Source organism: Lactuca saligna, chromosome 8, assembly GCF_052625555.1.
Source record: "Lactuca saligna cultivar CGN05327 chromosome 8, ASM5262555v1, whole genome shotgun sequence".
Lineage (NCBI taxonomy): Eukaryota > Viridiplantae > Streptophyta > Magnoliopsida > Asterales > Asteraceae > Lactuca > Lactuca saligna.
The window spans coordinates 207,430,205-207,453,036 of NC_136424.1; the positions used below are offsets into that span (position 1 = coordinate 207,430,205).

At 41.0% G+C, this 22,832-nt stretch overlaps 1 protein-coding gene across 1 annotated transcript; it reads right to left on the reverse strand.

Moving 5' to 3' along the window:
* Nucleotides 1-19,069: 19,069 nt before the first annotated feature.
* Nucleotides 19,070-22,785, reverse strand: LOC145009022 (receptor-like protein EIX2). The gene has a single exon (XM_078967675.1). The coding sequence runs from the start codon at nt 22,687-22,689 to the stop codon at nt 19,369-19,371; it is 3,321 nt and encodes a 1,106-aa protein (XP_078823801.1). The 5' UTR covers nt 22,690-22,785; the 3' UTR covers nt 19,070-19,368.
* Between the last annotated feature and the right edge of the window lie 47 nt (nt 22,786-22,832).

Sequence of the window (22,832 nt, forward strand, 5' to 3'; positions counted from 1 at the left end):
TGAGTTTATTTCTTGGGTTAAACCTAAGTATACTCATTTAGGTCCTTAAAGGCTTAAAAAAAACCCTGCAAAAACTCTCAAACTGTAAGTACTAGTGACCAACATCACCACGACATTGACTTAGGGTGATTACTTTGTGATGTCATGGCTCAACATCGTCATATCATAGCGACACCACTGCCATTTATACACTTGTTTTTGAGATTTGCAATATAGTTTTGAAGTAGAAGAGCATAGGTACATGATAAGATTAAATTAAACCGGATAATTTTTTGGATGCCAAATTAGCTTTTGTGGTATATTTTAAACAATAAATCAATCATGAAAGGTATGTTGACAGTAACATTGATTTTGTATATGGAATGATATGAACATTTTCCAAGTTCTTTAACTTAGATTGTGTTTGGCATCCTAGTTGAAATCAAACTTTAGTTAAAAAGTTGGTTTTGGTTTGTCTGGTAATTAATAAGTTTCATGGTAAATGTAAAGTTTTATAAAATCACACACACACACACACACACACACACACATATATATATATATATATATATATATATATATATATATATATATATATATGTGGTTAGGTTATAGTGTGGATGAACAATTATTGTACGGACATGTGGGCAATGCTATTCTATGAGAATTACTAAAAGAATAAGTTGTTTAGTAATGTGAATACATTCAACCTCAAGTAATTATTATCATTTCCATGCATTCTCACTAATTCTTATTTATTTTTGTTCTCATGCATCGTTTTTCACTCATTTTTATTTTTACAAAATACGACTCAATAAACATTCTGATAATATTATGACAGAATGTGAATAATAATAATAATAATAAAGGTTTATAATAACCTTATAAACGATTTAATTTGTGAGAAAGCGTGATAATGACAATAGTTATGTAAGATTGAACGTATTCACATTATAAAACAACATATTTTCTTTGTCATTCTCATAGAATAGCAATGTCCACACGTCCGCACAATAGATGTCAGTCCACATTTGAACATAGCTCTCTTTCTCTCTCTCTCTCTCTCTATATATATATATATATATATATATATATATATATATATATATATATATATATATATATGGAAATTAGAATATTATGGTATAATCGGAACACATATGCAAAATAATAATAATAATAAAAAAAATAAAAAATAATGGGCTTATTGAGTAGTGTAAAATTGTTTTTAAAAAGTTACCTTATAACTTATTTTAGTGGTCTCACCTAACACTATATTGAAACAACCTCAACAAATAAGTTAGGTTATGTGCATGCTAAACAAAATGTTTGTTGATTTGAATGAAATATGCAAGCTTATGGAATAAGTCATTATCATTACATGGTTAAGTTTGGTCACCGAGTTATAATCGAATGAGCCATTAATCGATGTTTTTTGTTACATAAGAAGGACAAATGAATAAAATTAAATTAACTGAGAAAGAGATTATTTGATTTAATTGTTTAAATCAATTTAAAATCCTTTTATAATTTTAAAGTCTTTGTTGCAGAAATGTATAAACCCATAGTCTTTGAAATCATTCAAAATTTTAGCAATTTATAGTTAATTAGTAGGACATTGGATTAATAATGTATCATTACACAATTTCAAATAAACTAATGCAACAATCATGGACTTTTAAAATCAAAGTCTTCTTCTAAGATCTTTCATTCATTACTATCACCGACACCAAGATACTGTGAAAAAGAATACCAGTGTGAGTACAGGAAGAATTCTTCAGTGTTTTTCATATCTTGAATAACTAGATGGATTGTACATTTATACAGGAAAGAAATACCAAACTATCCTAATATACAACCTTGACTTTAGGAACTCAAACAATTGACCTTATACAACAACATTTTACACGTGAGTCTTATCTACCCAAGACTTGGTCTCGTCAACACTCCCCCTCAAGGTGGAGAATGTATATCCATCATTCCCAGCTTGCTAAGAGAGCATTGAAATACTCTTCTACAAACTGCTTTCCTTAACATATCTGCTAGTTGATCATTAAAGGCTACATGTGGGAGCTCTACTGTTTTCTTTTCAAGATGGTCTTTGATAAAATGCCTATCAATTTCCACATGCTTCGTTTGGTCATGTTACACTGGATTGTTAGCAATCTTCATAGCAGCTTCGTTGTCATAGTACAATTTCATTGGAAACTTCTGTTTAATTCCCAAGTATCTTAGGATTCGTTTTATCCATAGTAATTCACATATGCCATGCACCATACCTCTAAACTTAGCCTTTGCACTTGACCTTGCCACCACCTTTTGTTTTTTGCTTCTCCACGTGACAAGATTTCTCCAACGAATGTAAAGTATCCAGATGTAGATTTTCCATCATTACGATCTCCACCCCAGTCTACATCTGTGTAACCACATACCCCGTGACCTTTACTTTTTCCAAAGAATAAACCTTTTCATGGTGAATACTTGAGGTACTTTAATATTCGATAAACAACATTCATATGGTCTTCGTGTGGTGATTGCATGAACCGACTAACTACGCTTACAACATAGGCAATATTTGGCCTCGTGTGTCACAAATATATTAGTTTTCTAACTAGTTTATGATATATTTCTTTATTTGTAGGAACATGGTCTGAAAAATTAGATAGTTTATGATTGACTTCGATTAGTGTTTCTATAGGTTGACAATCTAGCATTCCAGTTTCCGTGAGATGATCAAGTATGTGCTTCCTTTGGCACATTGATATTCCAGGTTTCGACCTTGCTACCTCAATCCCTAGAAAATACTTCAGTTGTCCAAGGTCCTTGAGCTCGATTTCTTTTTCTAGTAATGTTTGAAATTCTTTCATCTCATCATGGTCATTTTCGGTAACAACGATATCATCCACATACACAATTAAGGCCATGATCTTCCCAGTGTTGTTCACAAACAGAGTGTGGTCGACATCACTTTGCTTATATCCTATCTTCTTCATAAAACTAGAAAATCGACCAAACCACGCCCTAGGGGATTTTTTTAAATCATACAGTGCCTTTTTTAGTCTACACACTTTTACATTGTAATTTATCCAAGGTGGCGTATCCATATACACTTCTTCTTCTAAATACCCGTTTAGTAAAGCATTTTTATACCGAACTGCTTTAGTGGCCAGTCCTCATTTGTAGCGATGGATACTAGAATTCTAATTGTGTTCATCTTCACTACAAGTGCAAATGTGTCTCCATAATCAATTCTGTACTTCTGTGTATATCCCTTTGCTACTAGCATTGCTTTATACCGATCTATATTCCCTTTTTTCATCTATTTTCACTGTGTAAATTCACTTACACCCCACTGTTTTCTTCTCAGAAGACAGCTCCACAAGATCCCATGTTCGGTTTTTCTGCAAGGCTTCCATCTCATTATTCATGGTCGTCTTCCATTTTAATCTTTCATGACCTATTGTATACTATTAAGAATGGAAACACTGGACAGTTCTTTCACTAGCAATGCATGTGAGCTTGCTAGACGATGCGATGATATGAAGTTGTTGATTGGGTACTTTAACTTCGATTTGATGTCTGGTTCATACTGTTTCTTTGGTATTCCCTGGTTGATTCTAGTCGGTAGCCTTGGTTCTGTTCTTGCTTTGGGTACCTGCAAAGTATCATAAAAGAAAGTTTATGAATTGTTAGTCAATTCCTGAGTCTCTTCCTCTATTTCATGGTATAAAGATTCTGTTGTGACAGCAGTTGTACTATCTTGTTGAGACATCCCAAAAATACAACCCGAAAATTTCATTTTTAATATAACCAAAAATCATAAAACTGAGTATCATATAATAAAACCATACGCTATGTATCTCAAACCATACTAAAATACTGTGAGAAATCTGAGTCACAACTGTATCAAAACATATCTAAGAAAACTGTATCAACTCCCAGGACAAAAACTGAAGTTGTGGTGTGTGCGATGCCATCATCCCGAGCTCTTCCCTTTACTTGCGGAAGTACCTGAAACCAAAACTAAAACCGTAAGCACGAAGTTTAGTGAGCTCCCCCAAATTACCACATACCACACAATAACAAATAAAGCACATACTGGGCCTTGCCCACTGCATCAAACCGAAGTCTGGAACTAGCTGCATCAGACCTAAGTCCGGAACTGACTGGGACCTTGTCCCCTGCATCGGACCGGAGTCCGGAACTAACTGCATCGGACCGAAGTCCGGAACTGACTGCATCGGACCGAAGTCCGGAACTAGCTGCATCGGACCGAAGTCTGGAACTGACTGGGACCTTGTCCCCTGCATCGGACCGGAGTCCGGAACTAACTGCATCGGACCAAAGTCCGGGACTGTCTGAACATAGCATATCATAAACACGTATTTGCTAACATAACACATATACTGCATCGGGCCGAAGTCCGGAACACATAACACAAAACATGCTTGAATCACAAAGACATCAAGCACTCTAACTACTGCATCGGACTGAAGTCCGGAACTACTGCTAACTAAATGGGTCGGCATTGCAGCCGTAGACCCGTTCCTACTGGAAGGAAACTCACCTCGTGAACTTGCTGCTGTGTGTATGGCTCTGGAAGCTATCTGCTGCTGCTCCGGTATCTCCCTGGCTACAATTCCATAAACACACTCAATCAAACACTAATCACTACGTTGGGGTAAAATGACTCTTTTACTCCTGGTCAAAGTCAACTCTCCCGGTCAAAGTCAACCTACAGTTGACCTGACTCGCCGAGTTGGGCCGCCAACTCGCTGAGTCTCTATTTTCACTTCTCAACCCTACTTGTGGCTACTCGTCGAGTATGGCATCAACTCGACGAGTTCCCTTTTGATTCTAAAACTCAGGCAATCTGCATCCGACTCGCCGAGTCGTATGAACAACTCGACGAGTTGTTCTTCGAGCTAAGAAGATTGCCTTGGACTCGCCGAGTTGTATGAACAACTCGTCGAGTCCCTCCATTACTGAGTCTGACCTCCAACTCGCTGAGTCCACTCTACTACTCACTGGTCCCCACTCGGCATCACTCAAAAATGGGAAAATCGGGGACTCGCGACACGACTCGCCGAGTCGTTCTTCCGACTCGCCGAGTCGCTTGCATGCAGCTACTCTAAACTCGATTCTGCTTGAATCCAGCGTATAAAACTTATAGATCTGGGCTCCCTTAGCTCTATTAGCATGTAAAGATTCTATCTTTACGTGCCCATAAGCATCCATGAAGATAATAAGGCTCAAAAAGCATAACAAAGGCTAGATCTAGGGTTCTCATGTAAAGCATCTTCAAAAAGGCAATAGATTCGGGCTCTACAACTCCTAAATGAACAGATCTAGGGATATCTGGACGTATTAAGGCATCCATACAACTATAAGGTTTGGAAAATACATCAAACTAGCCCTAGAAGTGTTCTAATGGAGGTTTAAAGCATAAAACAGAAGGAATCCGAGAAATACCTCAATGAACTCTGATTTTGCCCTTGGATCTTTGCTCTACACCTCTTCTCTTTGGTTCTTTCTTCTTTTTCTTCTTCAAACCTTCAAGATTCCACACAAAAACACTTTAATCAATCAAGGGATGGATTAGGGTTTCTCACAGATCTCTGAGGGTGAAGGAGGCGAGTTTGGGGGCACATAAGATTGCTTAAATAGTGAGCAACCCGGGGATTTAGGGCTTCTTCCTGGCAGGCAAACTCGCTGAGTCCCGAATATCGACTCGCCGAGTCGCCGACTTACACGTGCTCGAAATCTCGTCCCTACTCGACGATTCGGGCTATAGACTCGTCGAGTCGCTCTTGAAAACTCTAAATAAATATTATGGAAGCAACATACCAGAGTCGGGTCGTTACAAGTCTCCCCCACTTGGCTCAGACTTCGTCCTCGAAGTCTGCTACTGCTGAATCTGCAATTAACTCCGGGTAGTGCTCTCTCATCTCCTCCTTAGCCTCCCATGTCCACTCAGACCCTTTCCGGTGCTGCTACTGCACCTTCACTAACGGAATTACCTTGTTCCTCAAGGTCTTTGTCTTCCGGTCCAGAATCGTGACCGACCTCTCAATATAATTCAGGCTGCTATCAACCTGAATATCTTCTAAGGGAACAACTGCTGACTCGTCCACTAAAAACTTCCTCAACTAAGACACATGGAAAGTGTTGTGGATCTGGCTAAGCTCTGCTGGAAGATCCATCGATAAGCAACCCGACCCACTCTGGGCAAAACCCTGAAAGGACCAATGAACCTGGGACCCAGCTTGACCCTTTTCCGAAACCTGATGACACGCTTCCAAGGTGAGACCTTCAGAAGGACCATATCGCCCACCCGAAACTCCAAGTCTGAACGCCCCTGTCGGCGTAGCTCTTCTGCCGACTCTGCGCAGTCTGCAGCCTACTATGCACAGTCTGCAGCCTACTACGGACCTGCTGAATCAACTCGGTCGTCTTGAACACCACCTCTGTGCTCCCAATGACCCGCTGACCGACCTCGCCCCAACAAATCGGGGTCCTACACTTCCTCCCATAAAGCATCTCAAAGGGAGGTCGATCAATGCTCGCATGATAACTGTTGTTATACGAAAATTCCGCTAACGGAAGATACGTATCCCAACTGCCACCGAAGTCTAGGACACATGCCCGGAGCATGTCCTCGAGAGTCTAAATCGTCCTCTCGCTCTGCCCGTCCGTCTGAGGGTGGAAAGCGGTGCTGAAATGGAGACGAGTACCCATCTCGTCGTGAAACCGCTTCCAGAATCTGGATGTAAAACGGACATCTCAGTCAGACACCACCGATATCGGCACCCCATGACATGCCACTACCTCCCGCACATAGATATCGGCTAACTTTTCTGCCGATATGCTCTCCTGGATCAGTATGAAATGAGCACTCTTCGTCAATCGATCCACTATAACCCAAATCGAATCTACCCCACGTGCGGTCCTGGGAAGCTTGGTGATAAAATCCATGGTGATGTCCTCCCATTTCCACACGGGAATGTCTAACGGCTGCATCTTGCCGTGGGGCCTTTGGTGTTCTGCCTTGACCTTCCTGCAGGTCAGGCACCTCTCTACATACCAGGCAACATCCCGCTTCATGCAGGGCCACCAGTAATCGGGTCGAAGATCTCTATACATCTTCGTCGCCCTTGGGTGGATAGAAAATCGAGACTTATGAGCCTCGTCCATCAACACCTGCCGTACTACGCCCCAGTATGGTACCCATACTCTCCCATGAAGGGTCAACAACCCTCGACTATCATAATCAAACGAAGCTACTTGGCCCACTATCCTCTCACACTTCTGTCTCTCCTCCTTGAGGCCCTCAGCCTGAGCCTCCCTGATCCGTTCCAACAACGGAGTAATCACTGTCATCCTCAGACATAAGTCTCTGATAGGGGCTGCTGACACCTTGCGGCTTAGGGCGTCGGCCACTACGTTGGCCTTCCCTGGATGGTAAAGGATTTCACAATCATAATCCTTCAGCACATCCAACCACCTCCTCTGTCTCATGTTCAGATTCGGCTGATCCATTAGGTACCTCAAACTCTTGTGATAAGTGTAGATGGTACAACGGACCCCATAAAGGTAACGCCTCCAAATCTTGAGGGCAAACACAACCGCCCCCAGCTCTAAATCATGGGTAGGATAGTTAGCCTCGTGAGGCTTCAACTGTCTCGAGGCGTAAGCTATCACATGGCCTCGCTGCATCAATACTGCTCCCATACCTGTGATTGAGGCATCACAGTAGACTACAAAATCCTCTACTCCCTCTGGCAGGGTAAGGATCGGAGCCTCGCACAACCTCCGCCTGAGGGTATCAAATGTTGCCTGCTACTCAGGCCCCCAACGAAACACCACCGACTTCTTGGTCAGTCGGGTGAGTGGCACCGCTATCTTGGAGAAATCCTGGATGAATCTCCGGTAATACCCTACCAACCTAAGAAGCTCCGAATCTTGGATGGAGACTTCGGGACCTCCCACTGCATCACGGCCTCTATCTTGGCCGGATCTACTAAAATGCCTCTCTGGTTGACGAGGTGTCCAAGGAACTGCACCTCGCGCAACCAGAACTCACACTTGGAGAACTTTGCAAAAAGTATCTCCCTCCTCAGAACTTCTAGCACCTCTCTCAGGTGCTCCTCATGCTGCTCCTGCGTCTTGGAATACACCAAGATATCATCTATGAATACTATCACAGACCAGTCCAGCATCGGCCTGCACACTCAGTTCATGAGGTCCATGAACGCGGCTGGAGTGTTGGTGAGCCCAAATGGCATCACCACAAACTCATAATGACCATACCTGGTCCTAAAAGTAGTCTTCTGCACATCCTCATCTCTGACTCGTATCTAATGATACCCGGAACATAAATCGATCTTGGAAAACGAAGACGCTCCCTGAAGCTGGTCAAACAAATCATCTATCCTCGGAAGTGGGTAACGGTTCTTCACCGTTACCTTATTCAACTCCCGGTAATCTATACACATACGGTGCGACACGTCCTCTTTCTTCACAAACAAAATCGGAGCTCCCCAAGGCGAACTACTTGGTCTGATGAAACCTTTGTCTAGCAGCTCCTGCAACTGCGTAGACAACTCCTGCATCTCAGGGGGAGCTAACCGATACGGGGCCTTGGATATCGGTGCCGCACCCGGAATCAGATCGATCCGGAACTCGACCTGTCTCTCTGGAGGTATTCCAGGAAAATCCTCTGGGAATACATCCGGGTAGTCTCACACTACCGGAACATCATCTACTGCCACCTTACCTTTTTCCCGGGCGTCTACAACATAAGCTATATATCCAGCGCAACCCTGCTGAAAATAGCGCCTCGCTCTCGCGGCTGAACAAAAAGCTGGTCCGCGCTGTGCCCTCTCGCCCTGAATCATTAACTCTCCCCTACTGGGAGTGCGAACTCTCACTAGCTGCAGCTCGCAATCAATCACCGCCCCATTGGGACTCAACCAATCCATGCCTACTATAACCTTATTCCCTCGCAGGGGAATAGGGACCAAGTCCACCGAAAACTGCTCGTCGAACAACTGAAGAGAACATCCTCTATGCACTCTGGCGACCCTCACGGTCCTGTCATCTACTATCTCAACCTCTAGTGGAAAATCCAGCTCCCCTGGAGCTCTACTAAATCTCTTGCTAAGCGCTAGCGATACAAACGATCGGGTAGCCCCCGAATCAAATAATACTGTAGCAGAAATGCCGTTCACAGAGAACGACCCTATACAAAACATATAATCATAAGCAATAATCAATCATTAATAATATAGAGATGAAGGGAAGATACATACCCGTCACCACATCAGGAGTCGCTCGTGCCTCCTCTGTTGTCATCTGAAAAGCTCTACTCTTCGTCACTGGCGCCTTGGCTCGACCCTGCCAGCCATCTGTAATCCTCAAAGTAGCAGGGGCAGGTGTAGCCACCTTCCCTACTGCAGCTAAACTTGGACACTGGGACTTTTTATGTCCCCTCTGATTGCACTGAAAGCAAATCAGATCTAATGCCGCAATGGCGGTAGCAGGGGCCGTACAATCCCTGCTCAAATGCCCAGTTCGACCGCACTTGTAGCAGCCGGAACTCCCTGCCTTGCACACCCCTTCGTGCAATCTCCTACACTTGCCACATCGACCGTGGATCTGCTGACACCTGGATCTGTGATCTGAAACCTTGAGCTTTTTGCCCGAACTACATGTACCCGAAACCGCCTCCGGTTTCCTCTTCTTCTCCATGTCAAGGTCAATCTCCCTCTCCCGAGCCCTAGCAATCATGTCATCCAACGTTTTACAGCTGGACCGGCTCACAAAATGGCGGATATCGCTCCGCAACATCTCATGATAATGGGCTTTCTTCATCTCCTCATCGGCTGCATAATGAGGAACGAGAAGAGCCCTCTCCCTGAACTTGGCGGTGATATCTGCCACGGTCTCTGTAGTCTGGGTGAGGTCCTAAAACTCTCTAGCTAACTGCTGCACCTTAATAACCGGTGCAAACTCCGCCCTGAACCTGGTAGAGAAATCAGCCCAGGTCATGGCATCTAGCGTTGCATCATCTCCAATGGTATGTCCGACCTCTTCCCACCAATCCCGTGCCCTGTCCTTTAGAAGACAGGACGCCGATCTAACTTTGTCCCCCTCGGGACACTTGCTTGTGCAGAAAGCGTTGGCCACATCCGCCAACCATCTAGTACTCGCTATGGGGTCCTGCGCCCCGTGGTAATCTGGAGCTCCACATGCCCTGAACTCCCCGAAAGTAAGTGTGCGCAACCCCATCATGGCCGCCACCTCGGCACGGAAGGTGCCCAACCTCTCATCCATCAGCTCTAGGATACCCTCCTTGATCGAACCGAAGATCACAGGAGTCTGCTCCAGTATGATACGAGTAATCTCTGAAGAAAGAAACTCTCTGGTCTGCTCATCCATACGCTCGGCCCCCGAGCCTGATCTTGATCCCTCCCCGGCACCGGTACTGTCATCTGCTAGCCTCGAACGTAAAACCACCATTCTAAAACACATCATGGCAACATCAGAAAACTGAAATATCTCAAGGGATCATTGATACTACTACTAGCTTCCTGGTCTTGCCTCAGCCTTCCTTGATTCGAGTACGGATCCTCTGCTTTCAGTAGTACGGGCCCATACTACCTTCCACATCTATCCGTAGTTTCCTCAAGAACTGCCTTGACTCCACCAAGTCACTACTACTACTACTGATCTCTGCTACTCTCATCCTAGGCTTTCCCTAGGGAAATCTATGACTCCACTCAAACCAGTCCTCAGCTGCTGAAGGCCTCCTTATAATGCTAATTAGCCATCACCTGAATACTATCACATGTGATGAGGCTCAGATAATCCTTCGAGTAAAAAGCTCGTCCCTACAACGGTTGGACTCAAACAAGAGCTGCACAATAGGGCCAAATCCAACACTCTAAGATTATTCAACCCTGATCACATGTGACGTGACGTATTCACCTAATGGCTAACTCCCATCACTCGGAGTCCCACAAAGCACAAAGCAAGCAGCATTCGGACACAAGAAACTACTCAAGCAATTCTATCCTCATAACGAGAAAACTGTACTAGCATACAATGCTAAACTCATACTATCAAGCATAACCTAAACAGGCTATCCTACTGCTGTCTACTCAATACAAGCATGCAATTCTCATAAAGCTGAAACACATATAGCAGGCATATAAGGCATCCTCCTAGATCCTTAGTCCTATACTAGCATGCTGTTCTACTGAAACTGAAACTGAAACTGGAACTAAAACTGAAACTGAACTAATAAACTTGTATGGGTAATTTGGGAGTACTTACTTGAGCTCGGCTGATCGCATGCACCACACCCTTATCTCGTTTAAAAAAAATTCTTTTCTTTCTAAGTGCTTTTCAAAATTCTTTAGAAAACATTTTCCTTTTAAAAATCTTTTTATTGTGCCCTTCGTTTGAGTTCAGATACACCCAGAAGTGTATCCAAATCCCTCAAACCAAGGCTCTGATACCAATTTGAGACATCCCAAAAATACGACCCGAAAATTTCATTTTTAATATAACCAAAAATCATAAAACTGAGTATCATATAATAAAACCATACGTTATGTATCTCAAACCATAGTAAAATACTGTGAGAAATCTGAGTCACAACTGTATCAAAACATATCTAAGAAAACTGTATCAACTCCCAGGACAAAAACTGAAGTTGTGGTGTGTGCGATGCCATCATCCCGAGCTCTTCCCTTTACTTGCGGAAGTACCTGAAACCAAAACTAAAACCGTAAGCACGAAGTTTAGTGAGCTCCCCCAAATTACCACATACCACACAATAACAAATAAAGCACATACTGGGCCTTGCCCACTGCATCAAACCGAAGTCTGGAACTAGCTGCATCAGACCGAAGTCCGGAACTGACTGGGACCTTGTCCCCTGCATCGGACCGGAGTCCGGAACTAACTGCATCGGACCGAAGTCCAGAACTGACTGCATTAGACCGAAGTCCGGAACTAGCTGCATCGGACCGAAGTCCGGAACTGACTGGGGCCTTGTCCCCTGCATCGGACAGGAGTCCGGAACTAACTGCATCGGACCGAAGTCCGGGACTGTCTGAACATAGCATATCATAAACACGTATTTTCTAACATAACACATATACTGCATCGGGCCGAAGTCCGGAACAGATAACACAAAACATGCTTGAATCACAAAGACATCAAGCACTCTAACTACTGCATCGGATCGAAGTACGGAACTACTGCTAACTAAACAGGCCGGCATTGCGGCCGTAGACCCGTTCCTACTGGAAGGAAACTCACCTCGTGAACTGGCTGCTGTGTGTATGGCTCTGGAAGCTATCTGCTGCTGCTCCGTTATCTCCCCAGCTACAATTCCATAAACACACTCAATCAAACACTAATCACTACATTGGGGTAAAATGACTCTTTTACTCCTGGTCAAAATAAACTCTCCCGGTCAAAGTCAACCTACAGTTGACCTGACTAGCCGAGTTGGGCCGCCAACTCGCCGAGTCTCTATTGTCACTTCTCAACCCTACTTGTGGCTACTCGTCGAGTATGGCATCAACTCGACGAGTTCTCTTTTGATTCTAAAACTCAGGCAATCTACATCCGACTCGCTGAGTCGTATGAACAACTCGACGAGTTGTTCTTCGAGCTAAGAAGATTGCCTTGGACTCATCGAGTCCCTCCATTACTGAGTCTGACCTCCAACTCGCTGAGTCCACTCTACTACTCACTGGTCCCCACTCGGCATCACTCAAAAAAGGGAAAATCGGGGACTCGCGACACGACTTGCCGAGTCGTTCTTCCGACTCGCCGAGTCGCTTGCATGCAGCTACTCTAAACTTGATTCTGCTTGAATCCAGCGTATAAAACTTATAGATCTGGGCTCCCTTAGCTTGATTAGCATGTAAAGATTCTATCTTTACGTGCCCATAAGCATCCATGAAGATAATAAGGCTCAAAAAGCATAACAAAGGCTAGATCTAGGGTTCTTATGTAAAGCATCTTCAAAAAGGCAATAGATTCGGGCTCTACAACTCCTAAATGAACAGATCTAGGGATATTTTGACCTATTAAGGCATCCATACAACTATAAGGTTTGGAAAATACATCAAACTAGCCCTAGAAGTGTTCTAATGGAGGTTTAAAGCATAAAACAGAAGGAATCCGAGAAATACCTCAATGAACTCTGATTTTGCCCTTAGATCTTTGCTCTACACCTCTTCTCTTTGGTTCTTTCTTCTTTTTCTTCTTCAAACCTTCAAGATTCCACACAAAAACACTTTAATCAATCAAGGGATGGATTAGGGTTTCTCACAGCTCTCTGAGGGTGAAGGAGGCGAGTTTGGGGGCACATAAGATTGCTTAAATAGTGAGCAACCCGAGGATTTAGGGTTTCTTCCTGGCAGGCAGACTCGCCGAGTCCTAAATATGGACTCGCCGAGTCGCCGACTTACACATGCTCGAAATCCCGTCCCTACTCGATGAGTCAGGCTATAGACTCGTCGAGTCCCTCTTGAAAACTCTAAATAAATATCATGGAAGCAACATACCAGAGACGGGTAGTTACACTTGTAATACTCTTTCTTCTTCTTCAACTGTTTCAGCCTCATACGGTTCATCTTCCATTGTCTCATGATCATTTAGGTGGGATTCATTTTCAGGATCAATGTCAAGATTCACGTTTTCACTTTCTGTTGGTGATTCTCTAAGAATATCAATATTAAACTCACTTAATTTTATTTGGTGATGTGTATTCGTTTCATCTCTTGTCTCCCCCTGACGCGGAGACTCATCTCCGAAATAAGATTTTGATTCATGGAATGCAACATCTCAAGTAACATACATTTTATCATTTGTGGGGTCATAACATCTATAACCTTTTTTTTGATCTGCATATTCAATGAACATGCATTCGACTGCTTGTGGTTCAATTTTACCCACATTTTTCTGAACGTATGCACTACATCTAAACACTCAAGGTTCAAGACCATTACTTTCGGGTAGGTTTGTGAGTTCTTGCATTTTTGCAATGGGGTTTTGAATTCGATAACACTTGAGGGATCTCTATTCATTAGGTAGGTTGCGGATTGAACAACTTCTCCCTAATATTTTCGTGGTACCTTCATGTCAAACAATAAAGTCCTTACGATTTCAAGTATTTGTTTGTTCCTTATTTCTACTAGGCCATTCTGTTAGGGTGGTCATATTATGCACGAGTCTCTATCTTCTTGGTTTCAAGGGGAGAAGTATAATTTTCATTGAAAGGAGGTGGAACACTATCATACCCTAGACTCTTACCATGTTTATCTTTCCACTTTAATTGTTTTTCTATCATTGAGTCAACTAGCTCACTTGACACATTGAACTTCATGAAGTTAAATTCAACATCCTTATATTTAGCTTTTAATGCATCAAGTTCAACAGTTAATTTGGCAATTTCCTCTTTATCATAATGATGATGAACACATTTTGTGCTATATTCCTCCTTAATCCAAATTAAATCTTTATTTGAGCTTCTAGTTTTTCTTTAAGTGGTTTATTTACCTTTTTAATTTCATAGATTTTGATTTTTAAGGTCAAAAACTTCTCTAACTAATAACTCATTATGATCACGGTATTTGTTTATTTTATCTTCACAGGACTGAGAGCATGGGGTTTCACTTACCTTCTTGGTATTGTTGGAGGGACTCATTATTTACCAATATAAGGAATCTGATTATATAAATGGATTTTAACCAGAAACCAAGAAAATAAATGCCCTTTGACCGAAAACACCAATAGTCAACACCTTGTTGACTGAGAACCTTAGCTAAAATCATTCAACCGAAAATCTAAACCGAGGATGCGGAGCCGAGAACACAGATTCACAGTCGAGAGCTCCGAGGCTGAGACCAAGAGCTCCGAAGCCAAGACCGAGAACTTTGAAGTTGAGTCTGAGGAGCTTCCCTAACTGAAATCTATCAGCTGGCCACCGAGAACTCGAGCTTGCCGCTGAGAACTCCTAGGTTTTAACCGAAGACACCTAAAAATGCCAAAAACACGAAATTGGTAATTAATTAAGACCAATTTCGATCAAAATCTCTACTATAGTGAAGAACACGAAGAACAACGACAATAATTTCGTCAAAAAGAACTTAAAAACATCAAGAAAAACTCTAAGAAACGGTTAATATTTGGTTAATTCGATTGATACCAATCCTTGCTCTGATACCAATTGTAAAACCCGATATGGTGTATCAAACAAACTCAGTAAGATTAGTGTGGAATCCTAATCTAATGATTAATGAAAAACAGTTATAATGAATTAGGAACACAATATTGAATCTTCAATGCACACTATATTGATTAATAGTCAGGTACATAAGACTCTCAATAACTCTCAGTTCTCTCTATCTCTCTAAACTTGATATCAGCTTGATAAGAACGACCAACCCTTTTACACGGCCGAAATAATACTCTATATACCTAGACCTAAATACAAAGGCCCAACCCAAAACCCAACCGAAAACATCGTTAAGCCCACTGAAATCACATGGTGATTTTGGTCCAAACACCACCGAAATCCTGGTGGTTTCTGTCCTAGAACGAGAACTCTAAAGGCTACATAAAGTAAAGTATAAACCACAAATCATGTCCCAACAGAAACTATCATCCAACAGCTAGAGTTTTATCCATGGGACTTCAACAGTGTGAGGCAAGTCTCCTCACCATACCAATGGGTCGAAGGCACCAAGGCCAGCCCAGGATTATGATATGTAGTATGCTAGTTGTCTTTGTGACTCTTGCGTATAGTGGGTATTTTTGAATGTGCTATCAATGTGTTATGTATTTATGTGAAGACCATATGGGGGTTCCCATGGCTGTTAGTTACTTAGCTATGGTGTTTATTGTGAATGTGCTATCAATATGTTATGTATTTATGTGAAGACCATGTGGGGATTCCCATGGCTATGGGTTAAGACCATGTGGGGGTTCCCATGGCACCCGGAGTAAGACCTTGGAGGGTTTCCATGGAATCCTTATATGTTTGTATGTATGGCTTATATGGCTTGTATGCCATTTCTTTTGATTAGTTAAGACCATGTGGGGTTCTCATAACAGTTAGTTAAGCCCACGTGGGGATTTCCATGGCAGGTAGTTAAGACCATGTGGAGGTTCCCATGGCAGTGGGCTAAGACCATGTGATGGTTCCCATAGCACCCGACATAAGACCTTCGAGGGTTTCCATGGCATCCTTATATGTTGTATGCATGGCTTATGTGGTGCATATGGTTTATGTGATTATATGGATTTGATGGGGTATGTTATGGGGAACTCACTAAGCTTCGTGCTTATAGTTTTGTTTACGTTTCAGGTATCACTAGTTTGTAAAGGAAGGGCACGATTTGATCGCAGCGCACACACCCATTTTTTTTGTCATATGTGGTTTTGGGATGAACTTTGAATAATGTTTTTAATTAGCAATGTTTTTGGAATGTTTGAATTCAAATGGCATCTGTGTTTTGACTATAATAAAAATGAAATTTTTACCCTTGATTTTTGGGGTGTTACAGTTTTAATGGTGTGTCTGTCGTTCCAGTCGATTTTCGGCGATGGTCCACTGGTGGTCCGACGGTGGTCCCCTAGTGGTCTGATGGTGGACTTGGTGGTGCAGGTTCATAGTGATTGAAACATGATACTAAAGAGGTGTTTAGTATAACGTGAAATAATGTAGAATAAATAGTAATTTCTTTTAATTAGTGGTCCATATTCGTTCTCAAATGTTCTCATTTGAACAAATATATATATATATATATATATATATATATATATATATGTATGTATGTATGTATGTATGTATATTCTACAACATAGGTAAAAAAAGTGGGGGGGGGGGGGGGGGGACTCACCTTGCATAGATGACTAATAGAACTCACACCCGAACTGTCGGAACTACACTCTGCCAAATAATTACAGCAATTAACCCTAATTAGTAATTAAGGTATTTTTCCATACTCCACTAGTTCCAAGCTAGTCTAATCCAAATCTAGGGCAAAAGACCATTTTGCCCCTTCCAAGACCAGAACACTTGCGAGTTCCCTTAAAGGCACAATTAGCCAAAACACAAAGAATGTCAACACTTGGCCTTACGTGCGGCGTATACAACTTCTACATTGGGTGTAGAGCACACAGCTGGAAGGAATCGAGCTCGCAACTGGCTACGATGGGCGTAGCTAGAATTAAGCTTGGCGTACGCGATTTTAACTCAATGTCCAAGTTTTAAGGTCTTAATCATTAAGACACTTTAACCTAACCTCATATCTGACCCTAAAAAATGTCGTAATCCATAAAGTCTCTGATTTTATGCCTTCGCATGGCTAAAGAGAGCTTAATCCTAAAACCCTAACTTCTAACATCACCAAAAACTCCATAACTCATGCATAAATGAAAGGAAATGATCAATCTTGCATTTTTATGAGACTATGCACCCTTAAAAGTCCGAAAAGACAACTTATATGCTATGGAGTATTCCATACTAAAAAAGATCAAGGGTTTGGGAAAAAAAGAACATAAATCTAAGCTTAAACAAGATCTAGCAAAACAAGCTCTAAATTATGAACTTTATACCTTCAATAGATGAACAAGGAGATGTAGATTCCGGATCCAAAAGATTGAATGCACCACCACTTCTTGAATGATCTTCCTTCACTATCAAGAACACTAAAAATCATTAACAAGCTTCATATCTCACTCACAAAGGCTAGGGTTTCGATTTTAGGGTTTAGAGCAATGGATGTTGGTCATAAGAATATCTAATGAAGGACAAGATGCTTAAATAAGGGATACAACCCTAAAAATTTAGGGTTTAAGGACATCACGAGTACGTCCGACGTACTCACTTGTACGCCCGATGGACTCACGTGTACGCCCGGTGTAAGGACTAGATTTGCAAAATAATTTCATTTTCTGGTTAATAGTGGAAATACCTAGAAACGGGTGTTACACATCTTATATAGACAAGCCTAGTAGCAATTAAACATGTAAGTCACGAAGAATGTGGGAGGTTATGAATTATGTATTAAAGATTTAGGGAACTGATGAAGGTTGTCCATCCTTCACTACTTGACGTAAGTAACCGATATTGAAAAACTAGGGTACAAAAAGGAACCAATTTCTCTTAACCGCGAGGAATTGCCGTTGTTTTTCAATCTAAATTCGTGAACCGAGTTTAATGAATTAAATGTTTGTACAATCATGTATTGGACGAAAACTAACCGTTTTTTGATCAATATATATATATATATATATATATATATATATATATATATATATATATATATTGATTGGTTGAAAAATCAACATATTGATTAAAATAAGTCTCTACCCCTAAGAGTTGCACCCTTAAGAGCGCCCATATCGTTTGATTAAAAAATTGATATATCACACTTGCAAGTCTTTCGGATGTTGAAAGAAACGTCCAAGTGGAATTAAATTTTTGCTAATTGGCATTGCAAAGAAATCTTGAAAGACCTGATGTGGAAGGTCTGAATGCATGAACATGAACAAGGTAATTTCTTAAACAAACCAACATGAACAAGGAAATTCGTTCACTTAGGCGTTCATGTTCGTTCAGTTGTTCGATTAAACTTAAACAAATGAACACGAACAAGTCTTGTTTGTGTTCGTTCGGTTTGTTTACCGCCTAAATGGTTTAAATCGAGGTAAGATCTAGAAAAATCGTATCTGCACCCCACCTGTGTCCCATTATAATTGAGCGAGTGGACAGAAAATGATTTAAACATTCAAAGATTAAAACAGACTGGGAAAATACAATAAGAATTCATACTCGAACTAAGTAGATCCATGTGTTTGATCTTCCACCTATTAAAAAAGTTGAAGTTGTGATTTCTTGTATTAAAGTTGTAGAGATCTAAAAAATAGTAAGAAAGCGGGTGTCAATTAACTTTTGACACAACATTTAAATGGTTATTTAACCACTAAAATTTAAATGGTTATTTAACCACTAAAAGATGCTGAAATGAAAATCATGGTTTAGTCATAGGATGATTCCTTTTACAAAGGCTGATATTTCATATACTTAGAGTAACAATATATGCTTGCTTAGCAGGGCCAAAGACATTAGACTTGTGCCTTGATGTAAACTCAAACATTATTGATGACTCCCCTTTGATATCTATATTTCATCTAAGAATTACATTGAAATATATACAAATTAAACACGAAACAAAGGAAGATTACAGTTTTTGATAAAATGGGAACACCTTAATTTAAAACAATTAATAAAGATAATTACTCTAAATCGACAGCCTTAGGTGGTTTATTTCTTGAACTATTTGCATTCCGAAGGCTCTATGTAGCTTGTCTTCCTATCTTCCTCCTGGAAACTCTCACCATGACTCCATTGAATATCTTGTCCATAGTTTCCTCAGCAAACCTGAAAATCTTCCATCTCCACTGCTTCTTCAACAACAAAACTCCAATAACACCCCAAAAACCAGTTGCAAAACCACTCATTATGTCCAGAACAAACAACCATACCTCCGTTGGCTCCTCAGCTGCTTTGTATGTCTTCTTGCTAGTTGTTGTAGGATCTTTCTGATTTGAACAACCTTTTGGCAATGGAGGTCCACATAGATCTTTGTTCCCAGCATATATTGATGGATCAATAAGGGTCTGCAGTTGACTTCCTGTTGGAATTCGTCCAGACAAGTTGTTGTGAGACAAATTCAAATGACTCAAAAAAGTCAATGTTGCCATGCTTGTAGGGATCGTCCCTGTCAACCGGTTTCCAGATAAATCGAGAGAAAATAGTGACGTCATGTTTCCAATGGTGTCTGGAATTCCCCCACTGAGATGGTTGTTAGACAAATTGAGGCCCACCAACATAGAAAGACCAGTTAGCTCGACAGGAATTTCCCCTACAAGTTTATTGCTTGAAAGGTCCAAATTATAAACCATATCCAAAGTTGTTGTATATTCAAGATCAACACCTTTCATCACCTGAATTACATGATCATCAAAATCGTCATTGAGAATAGGCACACGATATCCACTACCATCAACCATTGCAGTCAAGTCTCCTAAACATCGAGGGATAGTCCCCGTTAAGCTGTTGGATGCAACATCCAAAATTCGAAGATGTGAAGCATTGCACAAAGATAGAGGGATTCTTCCTGTGAAGTTGTTTTTGTGTAACCTCAAAATTATCAACGTTCCAAGTTTTTCCCCAATCCATTCAGAAATATTTCCAGACAATTGATTATCACCCACATCTAAGTATTGCAAACCTCCCAAATTTCCCCATTCTCGAGGAATTTCACCGATTAATCTATTTCCATTCATATTCAACCGAAGTAATGATGAACAATTAGAAGGTACAGTGCTTGGAATTACACCTGACAGCCGATTTGAGCTAAATCTCATGGTAATCAAATTCTGAAGATTCTCAAGACATTTGAGAATTTTCCCGGTTATCCTGTTTCTGGAAAGATTAAGATATTCCAAATCTGTCCTTCTGCACAATGACAGTGGAATCGACCCATTGAAAAGGTTATCTTCCAGAAATAATGCCCTAGGATAATATTCTGAAACATAAACATTTCCCCCATCTGGAAGGTTTGTCAAAGATCCACTGAGTTTATTGTAAGAGAGGTCTAAGAAAGGAATGATGGGCATCATTCGCAACCATGTGGGCAAAGGTCCTGTAATTGTAGTATTGAACAACACTAACGTCTCAAGCTCCCTTTGATTTTGAAGCCACTGTGGAAATCCATTTATGATAGTGCAAGAACTGAGTAGAAGAGTAACCAATTGAAATGGAGGTAGCCACTCACTTGAAACATTAAATGTCAGCTTATAGTTTAAAGAGGTGTCCAAGTGCTTCAGCATCGAAAGGTTAGCAAAATGGGCTTCAGAAACGACACCTTCTAAAGAATTGTTAGACATATCTAGCCAATCGAGTTTGGCAAGTTTCCCAAATGATTCTGGAATACTCCCATTTAACAAATTTGAATACATTGAAAATGCTTGCAATGAAACAAGGTTTCCTATAGATGCTGGAATGGGCCCCGTTAACTGATTGGCTTCTAGATACATTTCTGTTAAACTGGCTAATTTCCCAAAGGATTCAGGAATCGAACCATTCAATTGATTAAAAGAAAGATCAAGTTTCAAAATTTTCCCAAGGAATGTCGGAATAGGACCTGTTAGCATGTTATAAGATAGATCCAATACTTCTAAATACGGTAATCTTCCTAGAGATTTTGGGATTGAACCTGTCAAACTGCTACCCGATAGAAGTAAGACTCTTAAATTGGTTAGTATTCCAAGTGCTTCTGGAATTGTTGGTTCTGCATCTATACCACTTATGCGATCACTTAAATCTAAAATCTCCAAAACATATTGGGAGCACTCTGATTTGTTTTTTGGTGAGTTCATTATTTCTATATCAAAAGCCATGTCTGACGCACTCAACTTTTTCAAGTGACACTGCCTCCAGATTCCAAGATGCTCAATTTTCTTAAACCAGTTATTAGAAAGATCAAGCTCCAGAAGATTGGGCATAATAGGAACCGATGAATTTAGGCTGTTTAAAGAAAGGTCAAGGACTCTTAAGGAACTCATGTTTGTTAAAACAGATGGAATTACACCTTCGATTGAATTTCGGCTAAGATCCAAGTGTCGGATGTTAGAAAGTGTACTGAAGTTAAGATGAGGGGAAGATAGATGCGTTTTATCGAGCCCACAACCTGACAAATGTAGCTCTGATAAAGAAGGGATCATGCTTAGCAGGTTTGGAAAGTTCCATGCTAAACTAAGATCAAAGTCTGTAAGATCCAGGAATGAAAGGGATGTCATGTTTTGGAAAAACCCAGGGAGTGGACCCTTGAAAAGATTTAAGCTAAGATCTAGGTGTTTGATGTTGGAAAGTATTGTAGTTGAGTTGATAAAAGGAACAAAATTAGCGTTGGAAAGTCCACAAGATGACAAATGTAACTCTTTTAATGAAGGAATCATGTAACGCCCCATGTCCACACCACTAACATCTAAATAACTCAAGTCGAGATGCTCGAGTGACGAAAAGCCAAAAGTCCATGACATATCATCTGCCATCAGCTCTCCATTTGAATTTAGATCAAGAACTTTTAAATGAGAAAGATTTCCAATGTGAGGAGGAATAATACCTTGGAAACCAATATGAGAGAGATTGAGGTAGTTCAATTGTTTGAAGGATCCAATGAACTCAGGGATCCGGCTTCCTCCAAAATCATTCCCACTTAAGTCCAAGTATTTGAGATGCCTCAACTCAGCCAAAGAAGAGTTTACCACATTACCAACTAACTGGTGGTTATTACGAACAAAGTGGTCATGTTTTTCCTCTACATCATGATAAGAATATCTTGTGTTTCCTCTAAGATGAAGCCTTTCAACATGTCCAGTGACACCATTACAATGAATTCTTTCCCACAAGCAACAGTCATTGCCAACCCATGATGACAACATTTTAGACTCATCTCCAACGCTCTCTTTGAACTTGAGAAGAGCAAGTCGCTCTTGCTCAGAGCAAACTACTACAGTGATGTTTCCAACACCCAAACAAGTGGATGTGGTTGTAATCAAAAAAATACTTATGAAAATGAGATGGAGCCCCAAACCCCTCCAATTCTGCATCGTCAACCCAAACCCGGTTTGATAATTTAGAGAAAAAAGTTAAGTGGAAAGATGGGTTCTTTATGATGAACTGATGCGTCTTTTATGATGAGGAAACTAGTTGATTTATAAGGCTAGAATTGAAGAGCAACTTATCAGCACAC